This window comes from Hippopotamus amphibius, chromosome 4 (genome assembly GCF_030028045.1).
Source record: "Hippopotamus amphibius kiboko isolate mHipAmp2 chromosome 4, mHipAmp2.hap2, whole genome shotgun sequence".
Classification (NCBI taxonomy): domain Eukaryota; kingdom Metazoa; phylum Chordata; class Mammalia; order Artiodactyla; family Hippopotamidae; genus Hippopotamus; species Hippopotamus amphibius.
The window spans coordinates 73160117-73182767 of NC_080189.1; the positions used below are offsets into that span (position 1 = coordinate 73160117).

Consider the following 22651-nt stretch of genomic DNA (forward strand, 5'->3'; position numbering starts at 1 on the left):
CCCCGTCAGATGCACCATTCTTTTAAGTGTGGAGCTCCTCATTGGAAAGAGAACATGTCTACCTTGTTAACAAGTGCTTGTGATCACTCTGCAGTTCTACGAAGCAAGTGAGGCATAGAGATAGCTGTATTGATCACATTAGAAACATTTTTTTCCCAATGGGAAAAATTAAGACATTTAACAAGTGCTGGGGCCAGTAAAAACAAGGCTTTCTCCAAAGATACCCGTATTTTGTAGAAACAAGTGCATATATTTTGCAAAATCATCTTAACACACAATAAATCTCAAACTATTAACCTATTTGTATGCAAATGTGTTTACATTTTAAATGAGATGAAGCGATCTTAATTATTTGAATCAGATTTATAATAAAAATTATTTTTCAAGCTTTTATGAAGTCATTACGTAAAAGTTCACTTTATATATATGAATAGAGCCATTATATAACCTGATTTGGGTTGTTTTTTTGTTTCCAATTTAAAAACTATTTTTTTTGATGGAATGACATAAAAATTTGTTACCTGGAAGTAAGGTTTCCTGGTTAAACAAAGATTCCGTTATTCCTGTAGAGATGAAGGAAATGTCATACTGTGGTCCTCAAAGTGGAGTCCCTGGACCAGAAGCAACTATATCACCTGGGAACTTGTCAGAAATGCAAATTCTCAAGCACCACCCCAGGCCTGCTGAATCAGAAATCTGGGGTGGAGCCCAGAAGTCTGTGCTTCAACAAGCCCTCCAGGTAATTCTGCTACTGCTCAAGTTGAAGAAACTCTGTAGTAGAGGTTGCTTGATCGAAGCCCTTTGCAATGAGATGGGAGCATGTTTGACAGTATGCTTTGGGTAGCTCCTAGTAAAACCATTGCTGGCTTTCTAACTCAGTATTCATAGCCATATTCTAGTTTGTTTTGAATAGTTGGTAGCTTTCAACTATTCAAAATAGTCCATATTGCATAACCAGTTTTAGTAGGCTATGTGAGTAATAAATGAGATAGTATCTGTAAAGTGCTTAGTGTGCTTATGTGTCCTCACACATAGGGGACCTTATTTTGATGTAGATACTTGGTATTCAAATTATTAGCCTTAGTTCACATTCTTTTCCTTCACAGCAAAATAAATATACAAAACCCATAAAATATCCTACTCATCATACATTTATAGACATTTAAGCCTAAGAGGAATTTAGAGATTACCCAGTTCATGCCCCTTGTTTTACAGATGAAAAAACTGAAGCCCAGGGAGGCTAAATGACAGGTCGAAAGTCTCTTAGGAAGTAATAGGAAAAGATTAGAAGCCACAGCCTCAACTCCTAGACTAGCATCTTGTAGAAGAAGCCATTCATTTTGGATTCACTACTACAACAGTAGTGCTTGCTCTGGAATTTTCTCCTTTGTCATTATTAATTATTATCCAATACTAATCTCTCCATCCACACTCCCTCATATACAAACTGATACTTTTATTCAGAATTGCAAAGCTATTAGATTTAAAGCTTTCTGACCTATATAGGCCTAGATATGCATAAAAAGAAAAGGTAAAATATGCATGCAAAAGCCACACATTTCTATAACATTTAGTGAAATATTGAAATATTGTAGTGTATACATAGTCACTTTTTATTTTGTGTTGTGGGCTAGTAAATAAGCATGCAAGAAACCAACTTTCAACAATTATGTTATTCTGAAGAATGTCTTTGGGTTAATGCCACCTCTTTAGAACTTTGGAACTCACTAAATTATACAATAGCACATGAAGGAAACTTCATACAGAAGAGGGGAGAAGAAATATGTATATGTAAAAAGAAAAAAAATCTATTTTAATTAGAAAAGCCTTCAGACATACTTTTTATTGTCCTCCTTTTCCTTTATAGTGCTTCAAATATTCCTTAGACATTAAAAACATTACAGAAAATATAATTTACAATAGCACAGTATGAAAATTCGTTTTGAAACTTCCAATTATGTACAGCATTGTACAATTTTGAATGTATTTTCTTTATTATATTTTCATATAACATATTCAAAGCTATTTAGTAGCAGTAACACTTTTTAGATCAACACCATCCATTAATGTATTCTGATCCTTCCAAAGACCTAGTCATCCCTAAGTTCAAAACTTCATATGGTATTTTCTACGTTAACGGACATGAAAGTGGGCTGTATTCATGACTGGCATGAACAGTTAATGACTCACTATTGCTTGCACCTTATTAATTGGCTTTCATATTAAGGCTTTAACACAAGGAAGTAGAGGATCTGTGGCTTACACGTAAAAATTACTACGTTGTAAGCTGAGCACTGAACAAAAATCTCAGCCTTCTGCATCATTAGGGGAAAAGCTTGAGGAACTGAAAGAACCATCTATGCTTTTTCCAGTTTCGAAATGCTTAAAGAAGTTTTATATTAATGGCTTTTGAGGCTTTTAATGATGTCAAAGATGGGATTTAAATGCCTTATTAATTCCTTTGATTTGCTGCCAAATGTTAAACGCAATTCGTGATTACTGAGCTAATCTTTTCTGGTCATGAAAGTCCATTATAGGAAGAAAAATATAAAATTCAGAAAAGTAGAAATGATTTATAAAAATGTTAGAATATATTTAACAGAACAGAATGTTTGAACATAGGTTTAAAATTCCTCTGAAAGGATATTACAAGATTATAAAATATCTTTGTGTATATTAATATTTAGATCATTGTTTCATCCTTAAATTACAGAGATCATGCTGTTCATTTTTTAAACTCTTCTGAAACTTCCCAACCACAATCACAACACATGATGCGATAAACCTGAAATGATTTATTTAATCTTACTGCCCTAATCAGCTAACAAGATCTCTGCCGTCTCAGATCCTAGAGCCTGGAAAAACCCAGTTATTAATTCCTTATTACCCTTTCCCGAAATTCTCTGGTTTGCTGACATGCTAATAAGATTCCAAGAATGTTCTAAAGAAAGCAAAATCACCACTAAAAATGACTGTGTTCTGAACTTACAAATTGTTTTTTTTTTCTTCTCCCTGAATTCATTTTCAACTAAAATAAATTCTGTCCTTAAATGTGTGTACATAACTCTTTGGGCAGGCTGTCTTCTCTTATCATCAAATATAAATATTAAAAGCCTTAAAGATCTTAAACCCTAATTCAAATCACCTTTGTCAGCATACCAAATACCCCAGGGTGGGTGTATTAAAAGCTCTAAAAAGATTCTGCTCTTACTTTTTAGCCAAATGGACATATTTTATTCAGGATCCCTACATAAAATCCTTATTCAGCTCATCCACATTACCTCTGAGCATATGTCTTTCCTTCCTTCACTCCTTCACCCTTTCCAGCCCTTCATCCTGGCTCCCTGCCTCTCCAGAGTTCTCCTGTCTGGGGGCTGCAGTGCACTGAGGAACTGCCTCCTCCACCCTCCCCAGACCAGAAGCAATGTCTGATCCTCCTTCAGGCTCATCATTTTTTGCCAGGGAAAACTTATCTGAACTCCCTCATCCATATGATGTCCCCCCACACCTATATCTCTTGGCACCTCAGCCTTTCTATTGCAGCTGGTATTGCAGATGCCATTTTAGAATTAACTGTATAATTTTCTATTATCGTCTCTATCACTTCAGCAGTACTGAAGTCAGCGATCATGCTGTATATTCCCCCATTATTAACCTCAAACATCTATGTGTCTGCTGCAGAGTAGGTACACACACTCCATCTGTGAACTGAATGACAATAAATGAATGACTGTCTAAAACACAGAAACATTGGCATGGGGCCAGAGGATTGAACATAGGCGTAAGCACAGACCACTTTTTAATCAACTCTCCAACAGTTAGCATTTATAGTAGCCCAAATATCTATATAATCTTTGTCTTCCAAAAGTTTTATAAAACACTCTGGTATGCACATACACACACATACACATACATGTGTTTACATGAATATGAGCACGCACACACATGGATATCAGTGTTTTGGTATTTAAGACTGCTGCAGTCAACAGGGATAAATCAGGTTTTTAAAAAATAATCCTTGTTTTTAAAAATCTTTGAGAGTTAAAGAACTACTCTGCACTATGATCCTGAAGAAAAAGTCCAAGTTAGGCAGGAATAGTTAGGTCTCAAGATGCTGGAGGAAGGTGGTAAAAATTCCAGTCAGTGGATGCAGATGACAGATTTCTGATAAATCACATTTTCTTTCTGGCAGTCTTTCAAGAGATGGTAGAAAAGAGCAGTAAGCTTCAATTAAAATGAAATTGTTACCATTTCCCTATGAGTTTGAATTTGCATTTTAATTTTTTAAATTATATTCCTATGTGCTATGTGTTCTTAAAAAAACCAGAGCCAGGTTTTGCAAACAGAAAACCCCCTTCACACTGGCTGTATAGCCCTGAGCGTCCTCTCTAGTCCTTAGTTTCTTCATATCAAAAATGGGAATAATGCTAGCAAACACCACTGAGAAATAAAAGAGATCAGTATAGAAAGCCTGCAGCCCTGTGCTTTACCACAGAGTATTGTTTGCTTCTCGTTTCTCCCTACCTGTCTGCTAGCAAAATTCCAGCATTCACTAGAGAGTCTCTAGATTATCTGGGTATCTGTGTGATGTAATTATGCTAGCGGTCACTTGTTTTAACTAAAAGAAATTAAAAATAACTTTGAAAGGGAGAGAGGGTTTTTCTTTCCTTTCTCAATAACAAAGCAACTTAATGTTTGCATTTGTAACATATGCAAAAATACATATTTGATTATAAAACCAACCCTTGGATTTTGTGTTAGGCTGTGCTTTCACCAGGAAAAAATATTTTTTCAAACATGCAAAAAAAAGTAATACTTTTCTGAGATTCTTTCCCTTTCACACACAGACAGACAGACAGACACACACCCTTTATACTCCTTTCTTACTCTACTCCCTCTTTCAAAAAACATACCCTTGAATTCTATACTTCCTCAGAAGTGGAGAATGCAGTTGCTCTCAAAACCTCTAAAGAATTTACTAGTATTAAAGCTCCGGTTAAGTCTCGCCATTGTTTGGTCACAGGGTTTTTCATTCTGTCCAAAGCTGATTGAAGGTCTTGTAACACATCTCTGTAGCTATTTCCATAGTGAGCACTCCAAGAATAGAGGAAATCATAGGCAGGTTTCCACATCATCTATAAAGAAAAAAAAATTAGACTGGAATAGTTTGAAAATAATTCAGAGAGGAAAATAGATGCTTTAAAAAAGAAAGGTTTAAAAGCCTCTTAAGACTTAAAAAGAAAATGGAATACCAATTGCATATATACTTATTTAATATCACAGAAAACATGTTTTAATAACTATAACTCCTCTGGTATGTCCCTGTGTTTCTAAATCTAAAGATTTTAAGATCAATGACCACAAGTAGGGCCTTTTTTTCTTGATCCATCATCTACACATTGCTCACTGTCTTCGTAGGAATATAAGATTCCTTGTGCAACTTTTTTATTGTAACAGATGTTATTGAGATAAACTTTTCACTCTCTGACAGACTTTTAAGGCTAATGTAATAACTCTTTTATTGTTACATGTATCTGTGGTGGTCTTTACCACACCATATATAGCAAGAAGGAGCTGTACAATATATCTAATGCTTTAAGTCATTTTGTTTGAGCAAGACTATAAACAAAGAAAAACGTAGCTTAATGATCAAGTCAATAGGAAAGCAAAAATATACTTCTCTAATTAAAAAATAATTTAATGATACATTTTAATGACCAAAAGAAAGATATTCAATACTTCATTATGCTTTCCCTAAGCACCTACCCATACCAATGACCTCATTGTTTCCATAGAAATAAATGTACGTCAAAGAGAAACCTCACACACAAGGGTATGGAATGGTAACCAAGGCAACCAGGCTCAGAGAGAATAGAGACGAAGACTAACCAAATAAGAAAAATTGTGGAATGCACACACACACACACACACACACATGCACATCCCCACCCACCCAGGTTAAAATACATTTTCTCTAGGAAAACAAAAAAATGAACCCTGCATTTATAATTGGAATATTTGGAATATAAACTTTGTTACTTGCTACTTATCTGGGTTCACTAAACTAATTCATTTGTGATTTTATCACTCTCAAAGTTTAGGAACACAAACTGTTAGCTACATATTAATCATGCAGAGTTGCTAAAATAGAGCTCCATTAACAGTAATATCACATGATGTAGGGCCTTGGGATACAATTCTGACCCTCCACTGATATCCCCATATACTCTACAACCGGAAGTTAAAAGAATGAAAGACCTAAATAAGAAGTTCTTTTGTTTCAATTCCATCTACATAAAAGGCTAGGCATCAGCCTCGAAGGGTAATTTGATGTTATTCTACTGGCAATCCTGGGAAGCCATGAACACCCATATTTTCACGTCTCTAGACAAAGCTCGAGTCTTCAAGGTATCGAATGGAAAATAATTATCAAAGCTAAACCCTATCTATGTGGTCATGATGCAGCAATGGAAATCATCCCATATTTCTGTACATAAGCTTTATCCTCATCAAGCTGATTCATAAAGAACTGTGAATGAGGTGTTCTTTCATCTTTTTTTTCTAAATAGTCACACTGAAACCAAACTTCCCAAAGTGTAGCTCCCACTAATACTCTGCAATGGAAGATGAGTTGAGGCATGTTAATGGAGCCTTTTTGCCATATTCAATCTTGCCTGTCACTGCAAAGATGCAAAAAGCACTAAATGAGTAGATTATTCTGTAGCAGGTCTATCCTAAGTCACTGTAAAAGCTTTGAGACCTGTAATCTATGTTGCATTCATTTAAAATCCCTGATGCTCAACTAGCTGGTACATTATTTTTCAACTTGTCATATATTGTCTCAAATAATAGTGTTTATAGCTAAAGTCTTCTAAGACTTTATTCTAAGCCCCTTAGTGACTGAGTCTGATAAAAAGATGTATTTGAAGATATTTTATGATAAATAGCAACTGAGAGCATTTCAGTACCAAGATAATGGACAGTATCACAGAAAACAGATGTCTCTTAAGAATTGCAAATGGGTAATTTACAGGTTGTGTACTACGATGCAGATTCAAAGTACATACCTTCACTAAATTTCCTGGGTAGAAAAGCTCTGCATCACATATCTTGCTGCAGCACAGTGGATTGCTATGTATAGAAAAGGCCTGAGGCATACTCAATCACGAAGCAGCCCCTTGGTGCTGTGGGAAGCAGGAAATACACCAAGGCGATGTGGGAATTAGAAACTATAGATTCAGAAGTCCAGTGATACATTACCTACTTACTTAGGCAGAGGGCCATATAATCCCCTCAAGTTCGGCAATTTACACTGATAGCAGGACAATATGGCCATCTCTTGCAATTCAACGTGGATAGATTGCTGAGTCCTGGACCCTAATGAGGACTTCTGAAAGTATAAAAAGACTTCCCAGGAGTCCTCTGCTTTAGTCAGAAATACAAGGAGGCATATTGCCTACACTCATTGGAGATCCCCTGGAGCCTAAATTATAAGCTATCTAGAAACAGGTACAGTGATTTTGGGCTAAAAACACTAGGGCAATGATAAACTTCATAATTTGTACTAAAATATGATCACAGTTTGCATCCCATTTTTGTTCCCCTTTGCAGCAAATTAAACCTGAGTATTCCTTCAGTGCAAAATCTGTTCTGCTATATATAACATCATTGGTGGCTCTCAATATAGATGACAGAGAAGCACCACTGTAGTACACACACAATGAAAATATCTGAAATACATTGTTGTTCATTAATTATTTCACTTATTAAATCAAAACTATTGAGCTACTGCTATATGGAATTCTGTTACAAAAAGTAATAAAGTGGTGAATATAGAAGAGCTCTTGTTTTTAGAAGTTTTAAAGCATGGAAGTGAGATAGACGCTTGCACAAACACTGGCACAGTGTATGAATAGACAGGATTTGATAACAAATAATGATTGAGAAAAACTCAAAAATTACTTGCATATTCTAATTCAGTGTAAGAAAAATAAAAAGATAGTTCCATCAACTGAGAAGCACTATGGTAACAGAAAGAAAGATGAGTTTTGATTTCAGAATACTGGGTTCACATCTGATTTCCATTGTGTATTGGATGGGTCAGAGTAAATTTATCAAATTATCTAAGCTTTGAATTTTTTTAATGTATAAAATATGGATAATAATCTCTGTGTCTGTGTCCAAATCATCTCATGAAGTGTCTGGCATATTGTTTGCATTTAATACTGAAATAGGATATAATGGTAAGTGGGTACTTTTTGAGTGAGGGAAAGATAAGCGGTCAGGTTTTAGCCTTCCTGAGTTTGAAGTAAAAGAGCGGCTCTCTCTCTTATTTCCAATTAGAAATTGGAATAGAGAGATGACCTCCAGGGTGCAGGCAAGGGTTTTGCTTCAGTCATGCTAAAATGATGGTGAAAGCATGAAAGTAGAGGAAGATGCCAAGAAAGAAAATAAAGGGATGAAAAAATTTAACTCTTAATTAAGTCTACAATTAGGGACCACAACTAAGAAACAGAAGTAATAAAAGGATGGAGAGAAGCTGGTGTCAGAGTAAAAGAAAAATGAAGCAGATTGCTCCATGTTGCAAAAGCTAAGGACTGAGAATATCCCTCAGAGGACATTCAGTGGTTTGCTGCAGCTGGCTCACACCAGCCTATTGTTCATATGGCCTCCCAATTCCATGTTCAGTGACACCACACTGGAAGGTTAAAATCATCCATGTTGGGAGTTTTTACATCAAGGAAATTGGCAAAAGCTAAAATTAGGGCTTTTTCACCCTTGAAGAACTTGTGACCCATCTACCAGCATGGCACTCGCTGAGGACATCTCTTTTCTGTTACCTCGAACATCAAGTGATATAGAAACATAAAGGAAAACTGAGAAATTTCCAGATTTTGGCAATTAATAGGACTTTGGTAACCCTGAAGGAGGCAGTTTCAAGCAAGTGGTGGAAGGCAGACTGCAGGTATGAGCACGTGCCAAGGAACTGGAAGCTACAGTATAAATGGGCATGTCTGGAATTTGGAAGTTAAAGGAAGAGAGACAAAACTAGAAGTAGAAGCAGTGGCAAATAAAAGTGGGTTTAAAAGGAAAAAACCTGTAAAAAGTAATACTAACTGAAAGGAGAGTTTAGTTTGAATCCTAACTTAACCAGATGGAGAATTTAGGGTTGTTCAGCATTAAACAGGTAGCAAATGTAACATACTCAAGGAGGAAAGTTAACTTTCTTTGGACAGAAAAGACATAAACACAGAAAACATTAAAATAATTATGGAGTTGGGGCATGTAATTAAGGAGGAAAGTGTCAAGAAAAGTTGAGAAGGAATGGGATCAAAAGCATATGTTGTAGTTATGTATTTGATATACTGATGAAAAATACTAAAATTAGGGATCTATGTTTTCCCTCAGTAAGCAAATCTCTGTCAGGCATAGTAAATATAACTTTTTCTATATTGAGATTTGCCTTAACAAGGCCTGATAGAAGTCCAGCTTTCATCAATGCAATAGTCTAATCAGCTGTTTGTTGTCCTTTGTGGTATAGATATACCACATTTGGACTCAAGTTCTTAAATACTTACATTTTTCTTTCTTCAGCATTTTTTTAAGCTCTTTATTGGAAAATAATTGATTTACACTCTTGTATCAGTTTTTCAGGTACACTAAAGTGAATCAGCTGTATTTATACATATATTCCCATATCCCCTCCCTCCTGCGACTCCCTCCCACACTCCCTGTCCTGGCCCTCTAAGGCATCACCCATCATCGATTTGATCTCCCTTTGTTATACAGCAACTTCCCACTAGCTATCTATTTTACAGTTGGTAGTGTATATATGTCTGCTACTCTTTCACTTCTTCCCAGCTTCCCCTTCACCCCCTGCCACCTCAACCCCGTGGGGTTCTTATTCTTGCCCTGTCACTGGTTTCATGAGTACCATTTTTTTTTTTTTAGATTTCTTATATATGGGTTAGCATACAGTATTTGTTTTTCTCTTTCTAGCTTACTTCACTCTGTATGACAGACTCTAGGTCTATCCACCTCATTACATATAGCTCCATTTCAGTCCTTTTTAGGGCTAATATTCCATTGTACATATGTGCCACATCTTCTTTATCCATTCATCTGTGGATAGGCATTTAGGTTGCTTCCATGTTCTGGCTATTGTAAATAGTGCTGCAATGAACATTATGGTCCATGTTTCTTTTTGGATTCTGGTTTTCTCTGGGTATATGCCCAGTAGTGGGATTGCTGGGTCATATGGGAGTTCTATTTTTAGTTTTTTACGGAACCTCCAAACTGTTTTCCATAGTGCCTATACCAACTTACATTCCCACCAACAGTGCAGGAGAATTCCCTTTTCTCCACACCCTCTCCAACATTTATTGTTTCTAGATGTTTTGATAATGGCCATTCTGACCAGTGTGAGATGATACCTCATTGTGGCTTTGACTTGAATTTCTCTAATGATTAGTGATGTTGAGCATCTTTTGATGTGTTTGTTGGCCATCTGTATGTCTTCTTTGGAGAAATGTCTATTTAGGTCTTCTGCCCATTTGTGGATTGGGTTATTTGCTTTTTTGGTATTAAGCTGCATGAGCTGCTTGTATATTGTGGAGATTAATCCTTTGTCAGTTGCTTCATTGGCAAGTATTTTCTCCCATACTGAGGGTTGTCTTCTTGTCTTGCTTATGGTTTCTTTCACTGTGCAAAAGCTTTTAAGTTTCATGAGGTCCCATTTGTTTATTCTTGATTTTATTTCCATGATTCTAGGAGGTGGGTCAAAAAGGATCTTGCTTTGATGGATGTCATAGAGTGTTCTGCCTATGTTTTCCTCTAGGAGTTTGATAGTGTCTGGCCTTACATGTAGGTCTTTAATCCATTTGGAGTTTATTTTTGTGTATGGTGTTAGGAAGTGTTCTAATTTCATTCTTTTACATGTTGCTGTCCAGCTTTCCCAGCACCGCTTATTGAAGAGGCTGTCTTTTTTCTATTGTATATTTGTGCCTCCTTTGTCAAAGATATGGTGCCCACATGTGCGTGGGTTTATCTCTGGGTTCTCTATTCTGTTCCATTGATCTTCCTTTCTATTTTTGTGCCAGTACTGTACTGTCTTGATCACTGTGGCCTTGTAGTATAGTTTGAAGCCTAATTCCACCAACTTCGTTTTTCCTTCTCAAGATTGCTTTGGCTTTTGGGGTCTTTTACTTTTCCATACAAATCGTAAGATTTTCTGTTCTAGAAAAATGCTGTTGGTAATTTGATATGGATTGCATTGAATCTGTAAATTGCTTTGGGTGGTATACCCATTTTCACAATGTTGATTTTTCCAATCCAAGAATATGGTATGTCCCTCCATCTGTTTGTTTCATCTTTGATTTCTTTCATCAGTGTCTTATAGTCTTCTGCATACAGGTCTTTTGCCTCCTTAGGCAGGTTTATTGCTAGGTATTTTATTCTTTTGTTGCAATGGTAAATGGGAGAGTTTCCTTAATTTCTCTTTCTGCTTTTTTGTTGTTAGTATATAGAAATGCAATAGATTTCTGCACATTAGTTTTGTATCCTGCTACTTTACTAAATTCATTGATTAGTGCTGGCAGTTTTCAGGTAGAATCTTTAGGGTTTACTATGCATAATATGATGTCATCTGCAAAGAGTGACAATTTTACTTCTGTTGCAATTTGAATTCCTTTTATTTCATTTTCTTGTCCAATTGCTGTGGCTAAAACTTCCAAAACTATATTGAATAATAATGGTGAGAGTGGGCACCCTTGTCTTGTTCCTGGTCTTAGAGGGAATTCTTTCAGTTTTTCACCATTTAGAACAATGTTGGCTTTTGGTTTCTCATATATGGCATTTATTCTGTTGAGGTAACTTCCTCCTATGTCCATTTTCTGGAGAGTTTTGATCATAAATGGATGTTGAAATTTGTCAAAAGCTTTTTCCACATCTATTGAGATTATCATATGGTTTTTATCCTTCAATTTGTTAATATGGTGTATCACATTGATTGATTTGCATATATTGAAGAATCCTTGCATCCCAGGGATAAACCCCACTTGATCATGGTGTATGATCATTTTAATGTGCTGTTGCATTCTGTTAGCTAGTATTTTGTTAAGTACTTTTGCAACTATACTCATCAGTGATATTGGCCTGTAATTTCTTTTTTTGTGCCATCTTTGCCTGGTTTTGGTATCAGGGTGATGGTGGCCTCGTAGAATGAGTTTGGAGTGTTCCTCCTTCTGCTATATTTTGGAAGAGTTTGAGAAGGATAGGTGTTAGCTCTTCTCTAAATGTTTGACAGAATTCACCTGTGAAGCCACCTGGCCCTGTTGGGAGATTTTAAATCAGTCTCAATTTCTGTACTTGTGATTGGTCTGTTCACATTTTCTGTTTCTTCCTTGTCCAGACTTGGAAGATTGTACTTTTCTAAGAATTTATCCATTTCTTCCATGTTATCCAATTTATTGCCATATAGTTGCTTGTAGTAGTCTCTCATGGTCTTTTGTATTTCTGTGGTGTCCATTGTTACTTCTCCTTTTTCATTTCTAATTCCGTTGATTTGCATCTTCTTTTTTTTCCTGATGAGTCTTGCTAATGGTTTATCAACTTTGTTTATCTTCTCAAAGAACCAGCTTTTAGTTTCATTGATCTTTGCTATTGTTTCCGTCATCTCTTTTTCATTTATTTCTGATCTGATCTTTATGATTTCTTTCCTCCTGCTCACTTTGGGGTTTCTTTGTTCTTCTTTCTCTGATTGTTTTAGGTGTAAGGTGAGGTTGTTTATATGATATTTTTCTTGTTTCTTGAGGTAGGCCTATATTGCTATAAACTTCCCTCTTAGAACTGCTTTTTCTGCATCCCATAGGTTTTGGGTTGTTGTGTTTTCATTGTCATTTGTTTCTAGATATTTTTTGATTCCCTCTTTGATTTGTTCAGTGATTTCTTGGTTGTTTAATAGTGTATTGTTTAGCCTCCATGTGTTTGCATTTTTTACAGTTTTTTCTCTGTAATTGATATCTAGTCTCATGGTGTTGTGATCAGAGAAGATGCTTGATATGACTTCAATTTTCTTGAATTTACCAAGGCTTGATTTGTGACCCAAGATGTGATCTACCTGGAGAATGTTCCATGTGCACTTGAGTAGAAAGTGTATTCTGTCGTTTTTGCATGGAATGTTCTATAAATATCAATTAAGTTGAGATGGTCTAATGTGTCACTGAAAGTTTGTGTGTCCTTATTTATTTTCTGTTTGGATGATCTGTCCATTGATGTAAGTGGGGTGTTCAAGTCTCCTACTATTATTGTGTTACTGTCGATGTCCCCTTTTATGGCTGTTAGCATTTGCCTTATGTGTTGAGGTGCTCCTCTGTTGGGTGCATAGATATTTACAATTGTTATATATTCTTCTTGGATTGATCCCTTGATCATTATGTAGTGTCCTTCCTTGTCTCTTGCAATAGTCTTTACTTTAAAGTCTAGTTTGTCTGATAATGAATATTGCTACTCCAGCTTTCTTTTGACTTCCATTTGCATGGAATATCTTTTTCCATCCCTTGACTTTCAGTCTATATGTGTCCCTTGGTCTGAAGTGGGTTTCTTGTAGGCAGCATATGGAAGGGTCTTGTTTTTGTATCCATTCAGCCAGTCTGTGTCTTTTGGTTGGAGCATTTAATCCATTTACATTTAAGGTGATTATTGACATGTGTGTTCTGATTACCATTTTCTTAATTGTTTTGGGTTTGTTTCTGTAGGTCCTTTTCTTCTCTTGTGTTTCCTACTTAGAAAAGTTCCTTAAGCACTTGTTGTAAGGCTGGTTTGGTGGTGCTGAATTCTCTTAACTTTTGCTTGTCTGGAAAGCTTTTGATTTCTCTGTGGAATCTGAATGAGATTCTTGCTGGTTCGAGTATTCTTGGCTGTAGGTTTTTCTCTCTCAGGACTTTCAGTATATCCTGCCATTCCCTGCTGGCCTGCAGAGTTTCTGCAGAAAGGTCAGCTGTTATCCTTATGGGTTTTCCCTTATATGTTGTTTGTTGCTTTTCTCTTGCTGCTTTTAATATTTTTTCTTTGTATTTAATTTTCATTAGTTTGATTAATATATGCCTTAGTGTATTTCTCCTTGGGTTTATTCTATGTGGGACTCTCTGCACTTCTTGGACTTGATTAATTATTTCCTTTCCCATGTTGGGGAAGTTTTCCACTATAACCTCTTTAAATATTTTCTCAGGCCCTTTCTTTTTTTCTTCTTTTTCTGGGATGCCTATGATTCAAATGTTGATGTGCTTAATGTTGTCACCAAGGTCCTGAGACTATCTTCCATTCTTTTTCTCTTTCCTGCTCTATGGCAGTTATTTCCCCCATTCTGTCTTCCAACTCACTTATTTGTTCTTCTGCCTCAGTTAGTCTGCTGTTTATACCACCTTGAGTATTTTTCACTTCGGTTATTTTGTTGTCCATTACTGTTTGTTTGCTCTTTAGGTCTTCTGAATCCTTATTAACTGTTTCTTGTATTTTCTCCATTTTGTTGTCAAGATTTTGCATCATCTTTACTATCATTACTCTGAATTCTTTTTCAGGCAATTTTCCTATTTCCTCTTCATTTATTTGGTCTTGCGGGGTTTTTTCCTACTCCTTTGCCTGCGTGGTGTTTCTTTGTTTTCTCATTTTGTCTAATTTATAGGATTTGCTGTCTCCTTTCCCTATGCTGCCTAGTAGTATTTCCTCTTGTTTCTGCCCTCTGCCCCCTGTGGTAGGGTTTGTCCAGTGTCTTGAGTAGGCTTCCTGGTGGCGGGGTCTGGTGTCTGCTTTCCGGCGTGTGGCTCTGTGTCTTTTCTCTCTTATGAGCAGGGCTCTGTCAGGTGGTGTGTTTTAGGGTATGTATGAGGTTAATATGGCTTTAGGTAGTCTGTGTGCTGATGGGCATGTTTGTGTTCCTGTCTTGTTTGTAGTTTGGTGTGAGGTGTCCAGCACTGGCCGTTGCAGACAGTTGGATGAGCCGAGTCTTAGACTCTGATACAGGGCTCTGTGAGAGTTCTTTGCAGTTAATCTTCCCTGTGTCTGAGGACTCCCTAGTAGTCTAGCATCCTGGATTCAGTGCTCCCTCCCCAGAGCCTCCTAACTGACTTCTGATGGAGTAGTCCAGACTTCAGAGGTTGCTTGTCCTGGCAATAAAGGGGTTTAAAGAAGACTGTCCAAACCCCAGACTAATGGCAGAGTGTTGAGTCAAACAAATACCAGTTATGTCAGGATCTTTGCAGTCCTTTCTGGTGTCTGAAGTCATCTGCTGGTGTTCAGGTGGTTCTCTTCAGCATTTTTTATTGTCTAAGATCATTATATTTTTCTTATTCAGACAGTAAACATATATTATCACAGGCAAAGACACAAATGGTAACTTGCATACATTAATTAACTATAGACTTTATGAAATTATGTCCAAATATACATACACATTAAGGCCACAAAGGATTCTAAACTTTGTAATAAATTAAAGAGAAAAATGAAATCATTTACTCTGGAAAAGTTTGAATAAAATGAGTAGAATAAATAATTTTCTTTCTGAGATGATCTAAGCTAAGTCCTCTAAAACTGGAAATGAGTTGTGGGCTGCCAAGATCTCTTCCAGGTTTATATTATCTTTTATCTATTCAGTGGTTTAAAAATAGTTCTTCTTTTTGCTCCATGTTATGATTTAAGGGAAGATATGCAGAAACTCTGCACTAATGCTTTGACTAATCAAAAGGAAAGCATGCTCTTGAGGGTTTTTTTTGTTGAATTATTCCTAACCACAAAACAACTTCCATCAGCCTTCTCATCTTTATCACAAATATTTGACACACAGGCATCATTCTTACCCCTTTACTCTTAGATTTTTTATGTTACTTCATGGTGTTTATGGGTTCATCTCTGAATAGGAAGCATGAGGCTGATAAAATCAGAGAGTTATTAATTTCTCATCTATGTGCTTTGATCTCTTTATATGAAGGGAAGCAGCATCAGTAAGCAGTTAATCTATCAAAGCTGAGTAGTTTCCAAACTCCCAGAATTTGTGTAGTAGAAATATGTCTTTGGTTTATCTTGCAGATACTAGAGGACAAATCAAAAGGTAAAGTAATAAGTGAGATGCCAAAAGAAATGAAACAGAATAGAGATAAAAAAATAAAGTTTTCCAAATTTAGAGTGCTTTTTCCCAAAAGCCAATCAGACTCAGTAGATAATGCACTAGATAATGAAATGCAACATGAACAAAAGCAATTCAGATTTGAACATAGCATTCTATGTCTTTTTTTAGCTAGTAAAATATGAATAGTATAAAGAATACAAGTGGTTTTAACTACTTTTGGATAATTACATTTTGCCACATTAAAGGATTAATAATCCACCTACTTTCCTCATAAAACTATTGGAGCAATGTTTCATTTTAAGTACAATTATCTGAAGGAGTATCCAGGCAAATTTGCTTCATTAATGATTATTATATGCATTTTATCTTCGGTGCATCATTTACAACATCCAGGTGGACCTTTCATCACCTGTAATTGGTACATACATAAATATTATTGAAGATGAGGTTGCCATTATCTTCAGAAAAGAAGGAAGACTAACACATTGGAGGATTTCCTTAGAAAGAAGAGGACGGTACTTCAACTTGGTTAAAACGTAACATAAGATTCTCTTGGAAAAGTCTCTTTGGGCACAGCCAGCTGTGTTTGCTCTAGAAATAACTGCTTGAAACTTCAGGGGTTAAGCATGAGCCACAGGAAGATAGTGGACCCATCCTTTGCTACTACATCAAAACAGTCTAACATCTTAGGAAAACCTGCTGGTCAAACTATTCTCACCAATTCCTAATTAGGAAAAGAATCCAGGTCACCTGGCTATAAAGACGAGGCCATCTGACTAAAGTAGTGCCACAAATTTATTTCAATATTAAAGTTTTAATAAATGCTAATTTGTCTTATAATTAGCTGGGCTTTGGTTTTCTGAAATTTCTTATAGTTTATGATCCCTAGTAATAAGCCTTGATAAAGGAAAATCTAAAATCTAATTGAAATATTAGTGTCTCTAAATACATTTTTAAATATCTTTGTAATATTTAACAATACAATTATTACTTCTATATGATTTTCAGTGTGGTAATCAGATATATAATGTAGAATTAAACCGAATATCATAGGAATATAATGTATCACCCCATGTATTACACTCTGATATCTTTTTTTATTCCATCATCTCAAAAAATGAAGTATGTATAAATACAGCTGATTCACTTTGGTGTACCTCAAAAACTGGTACAAGAGTGTAAAGCAAATATATTCCAATAAAGAGCTTTAAAAAAAAAGATTATAGCACCAGCATCATCGTACTGTACAAAATAAATGATAATCTAAATATTATGTCACTGTGCCAGATCTCTTACAAGCAATGAAGATTTGAGAAATTATTCTATACATTTTACCACTGGTAGATGAATTTTCATATAATACTTTTCCCTTTTCTAAGAAATTATAAATACATTTCTTATTGTAAAAGAACAGCAAACCATAGATTTAAGTACCAAGGCTAGAACTGAGCCAGACAATGCCACATCCTTGTGAGCAGAATCCAGGAGTTACAGTGAGTCAGAAAACCAGAAAACTGTAAAAGTTGAAGGACATTCCTTTTACTTTTTACAAGAGATATTGTCCAAGGAAAATTAAATGTTGTTAAACCAGTAAGAAAAAGCTGATCAGCCAGGATTTTATTTCTTGTTTTTTCCATGCATTAGCATTCTGCCAGTTTCTCAGAAGAGAAGGCTTAAAATCGTTGCTAACTTTCCCCTTACCTACATTCTTTCTATAGTTACTCTCGGCCATGTTACTAAAAAGTCAGTATACTTTATTGCGTTTTCCAAAATCACTCAGTGTCACACAGTTGTCAAGTTCACCTCTTCCTCTTATACAAAATAAATAATAATAAGATAACATATATTTAGCTATTAGAATGTGCAAAGCATTGTCCCAAATATTTCACATATATGATCTCACTTAATCCTCCAAACATCTGATGAATAGGATAGTATTATTTGCCTCATTTTACAAAAAAAAAAAAAAAAGATTCCTAAAAAAAGTCATATAACTTGTCCAAGGTCTTAAGGCTAATAGACGGTAGAGCTGGAGCAGAAATCCAGACAAGGAATCTTAACCTCTGCTCTGGCAGTCATTCAAGACTCTCCAAAAATATATATATATCCAACCATATCTCCCCCAAATTATTAAGACGAACTCTCTCCTCAAGCCCACATATTCTCCTCAGTGGTCTCTAGAAGTCATTATATCCAGAAGTACTGAAGTCCTCTTTCAGTCCTCTTCAATTACTCAAATATTAGCCATCCTTCAGGATTAGGATATACCCTCTGACAGCTCCTGCCTCTTTGATCTTCTGTTTTTAGTTAACTCTGAAAGAATTTATCATCAGTAGAGCACAGTGACTATAACTGTGAGTAAAACAAACCTGGATTTAAATCCTAGTTCTGTCAATTAATGACCATATAATTCTGGAGAGCTTACACAAATGCATTCACTCTCAGTTTGCATATCTATAAAAAGAGGATGGCTCTAATGTTTTCCTTACAGTTTGTTAAAGTAAATGAGATATTGTAGAAAATGCTCATAATGATTAGATGACACACAGTAAATATGCAATAAATTGCAACAACTATATCATTCTCATCATTAGTTATAACAGTTCAAATATTAATAGTTCACCCCAATTTCCATGCCAAATGAAACTTGGCTTTGAGAGAAAAAAATCATATTTTTCATTCTGTTTGTGTTTGTTTTAGCTCCTAGGTTCCAATGCTGAGAACTGATAATCCCAGAAAACAAGTTAACTGTACGGATGAATTAAATACTGAAAGCAGGCATACAGAGGCAAGATTCTAACAAGTAGAATAACTCCATATAGAATTTTTATTCACCCATAAAAATACAAATAAAATTAGCTGTTTGAGGATTACCTACCTTCTCATTTTTAATCTAGACTTAGAATAAAGTGCTCTGAACACTACAGCTGCCAGTCAGAGAATGAGAAAGGGAAAAGATTGTAGTTAGAAGATAAAACAGAGAATTAGATCCTCACTGATTAAATGGAGAGGGCAAGAAGACATGAATATATCTTGCCAGTTCCAGTGAGCAGTTTCTGAGATAAAATATATATATACATATTATAACTAGGAATGTTGACTTCATTGGGCTTTCATTGGGAGGATGGCACATTCTGATACGTTAGATAAGAAATCAGCCTCAACAGGTTTATTGGTGCCTGTTGAGGTGGAGGTGGAGCACAGTGGGTGTTGGTAGAAGGTAATTTAAAAGGGAAAGTGAACCTTTAGTGTCCTTGGTAAATAAATGTCCATATTGAATAAGATAGAAAGATCATAATCTTTATTGTTAGGGAGGGGACCAAGGTGAGAGAGTTGTTAGGGAAATTATTGTCATATATGGTAATAATGTCCAGAAGGTTAAGTAAAGAGTACATAATTTTGGTGTGTGACTATCTTGGCCCTGAAATCCCCAGCATTTCCATTTGTAAAATACAATTGTTTTTAAAATGGGCTATTTTTCTAATATTTTATTGAATCCTATTTTTTTTAATTAAAGCTCAGAAAAACTCCAATAAATTTTTATAACTTTCACAGGTAAATCTTGGCAAGAGTTAACATCTTTGTATAGCATAAGTATGTTTTTTCCCAAAAGAAATACTCTGAAAAACATTTTTTGTTTATAATCATTTTCCAAGTTTTATAATTTTGGTTTTATGTAGGAATTGCAATGTCATTAGAAAAGTTGAGAAACTTTTCTTAAAACTTTACTTAGGGAGATGGTTAATTTAAAAGTGCTGTTCTCAGAAGTCTCCAGAGAGAGGCTTTTTTCATCTTGGAAAAGAATAAGAAGTGGCCAAAAGTAATCAAGAAAAATCTGATAGACATACTATTACTAATCCATTCTTTAATTGACTGAGGCTTGATAAAGATGTTGAGGCAAATTTTGATAGTATCATAACATGAATTGTAAACAGAAAAAAGAAAAAGTGAAATGAGTTGCTTAAACTCCCCGTCCTAACCATAACTCCCAGCTCCACCACTCAGCCACTATATTGGATTGTGCAATGGTTAAAGGACTCCAAAGTCAAAGGCCTGTGCTCCAAACTTGGTTCTATTACTTGCTAGCTATGCATGTTTGAGCAAGTTACTTAGCCTCCCAACAGTTTAGATAACATTAGTATCTGCCCCACAAGTTTTTGAAATGTTACTGGAATAGTGCCTAGCACAGAGTAAGTGCCAGATAACTGTTAGATAAAATAAAGATAAAACAAAGGAAAAAGGGAGAAGTTGAAAAGCAAGGAAAGTAAGTGAAAAGAACCTGATTGTAGGCATTGGCACACATAGGAGGAAATTTCTAAATGTATGCCCACTGAGGAAGTGAGATAAATGGAATAAAAGCAGCATGGGAACCACAAGAACTTGTTATCTCCCTTCCCCAATTTCAATTTCCTCCCTCTGCACACCATAGCCAGAACTAATATAAATATGTTTTGAAATCAGCTCCTTAACTTGTAAATTGATCATATTTAAGAATCATCTCCTTCCTAGGAGAAAAATATTGTACAGTTATTTTTTTCAGAGAGATGGAAATCAGCATACATTTACCCTTTACTTTACATGGCCTAAAAGGTAAAGATTCTCATAGATTATCTGGAACAGCTTCAGGCCAATATGCCATGAATTATTTCCTAAACATTTAACAATATGCATCAAAGTGATGACTGTTTGTGTTAACCACAATAAAATGAAAAAAAAAATAGCCCCTAGAAAGACACATAGGGGCTTTCCTTTCTGCTTCTGAGTATTTATCAGCCTCAGGCATAGACTTAGTCATTTGTGATTCAGGCTGTGCAAAAGTAAATAAAGGAAAAGTAGGCTGTTTATTGGCCTCCATGAAGATTTGGGGGAGGACAAACTGTAAACAACCACAGTTAGAGAGAAGTTGGATACTTAACAAAACTCTTTGATAAATAACACTTCAATAAACGACTCTAAATAAAACCTTGTTGAAAACAGAGCTTATTAAGAAAAAAAAATAAGTCCTGATTTCAATTAGACAACTTTTTTAAAAGATTTTTTTTAGAGTCATTTTAGGTTCACAGCACAACTGAGAGGAAGGCACAGAGATTTGCTGTTTATCCCCTGCCCCGACACGCGCACAGCCTTCCCCATTATCAACATCCTTCACCATAGTGGCATATTTAGCACAATTGATGAATCTACACTGATGTACCATCATCACTCAAAGTCCACAGTTTATTTTAGGGTTGACTCCCAGTGTTGTACATTCTATGGGTTTGAATAGATATAAAATTATATGTATCCATCATTATGGTATCATATTGAGTATTCCTCTGTGCTCTGCTTATTTATCCCTCCCTCCCAACCCTGGCAACCACTGATCTTTTTACTCTCTCCATAGGTTTGACTTTTCCAGAATGTCATATATTTGGAATGATACAGTATATAGCCTTTTCAGATTGGGTTCTTTTGCTTAGTAATGTGCTTTCAAGTTTCCTTCATGTCTTCAGACGTAGAGAACAAATGTATGGATACCAGGGGGAAAGGGATGAGGTGGGAGGAATTGGGAGATTGGGGTTGACACATATACAGTATTGATACTATGTAAAAAATAGACAACTAATGAGAACACACTGTATAGCACAGGGAACTCTACTTAATGCACTGTGTTAACCTAAGTGGGAAGGAAATCAAAAAAAGAGGGGAGATATATATATATATATAGCTGATTCATTTTGCTGTATATTAGAAACTAACACATTTCAATAAAAATTAATTAAAAAAAATAAGGTTTCTCCAAGTCTTTTCATGGCTTGATAGCTTATTTCTTTCTAGTGGTGAATAACATTCCATTGTCACACAAGATTCCAATGTACCACTGTTTATTTATCCATTCACCTACTGAAGGACATCTTCGTTTCTTCCAGGTTTTAGTAATTATAAAGTTGCTATAAACATTCATGTGCAGGTTTTTGTGTAGACAAAAGTTTTCAATTCTTTTGGGTAAATACCAAGGAGCATTATTGATGGATCATATACCAAGAGTTATGTTTCATTTGCTAGAAACAGCCAAGGTGTTCCAAAGTGACTGTATATTCCCACCAGCAATGAATGAGGGCTCATGTTATTCCATATCCTTAATGGTATTTGGTGTGGTCAATGCTCTGGATTTTGACCACTGTAATAGGTCTGTATTGTATCTCTATTACACAATATTTTTAGTCAGTTAACTAAAATATCAGAGTAGCATATCACATACAATACTGTTCCTTTTTTATCCCTTAAATGTTTCTCATCTTTAGCTCATTCAATCAAAAGTGATCTGTAGGTTGTAATGCCCTTCTTAGTGTATGGAGATAAATGTAGTTTATGCAGAGGGAATATGGCTTCGCCTCTAGCTGGTCCTGGCTAAAGAGTCTTGTTTAGATAGTCAGGTTTCAGGAGCCCAGAGCCAGCCTGCTGAGACTTCCACTGTAGCTGCTAGAATTCCACTGACTTGATTTGATTCTTGACCCTTCATGGAAAAGTTGTCTTGTCCTGCACACCCAG

General features: G+C 35.6%; 1 protein-coding gene across 3 annotated transcripts in view; it reads right to left on the reverse strand.

The window, feature by feature from the left end:
* Positions 1–1706: 1706 nt before the first annotated feature.
* Positions 1707–22651, reverse strand: part of MACC1 (MET transcriptional regulator MACC1) — a 77363-nt gene continuing 56418 nt past the window's right edge. Inside the window, exons 5-6 of one of the 3 annotated variants that reach the window (XR_009053307.1) lie at positions 7068–7184; positions 5003–5135 (exon numbers count right to left, since the gene is read on the reverse strand). Coding sequence is in view for 2 of the 3 variants with exons in the window: in XM_057732952.1 (XP_057588935.1) it covers positions 4923–5135 (213 nt within the window). In the remaining variant the exon portion in view is untranslated. Of the gene's footprint in view, positions 5136–7067; positions 7185–22651 lie in introns of all 3 variants that reach the window. The other 2 variants (XM_057732952.1, XM_057732951.1) reach the window with 2 other exon arrangements.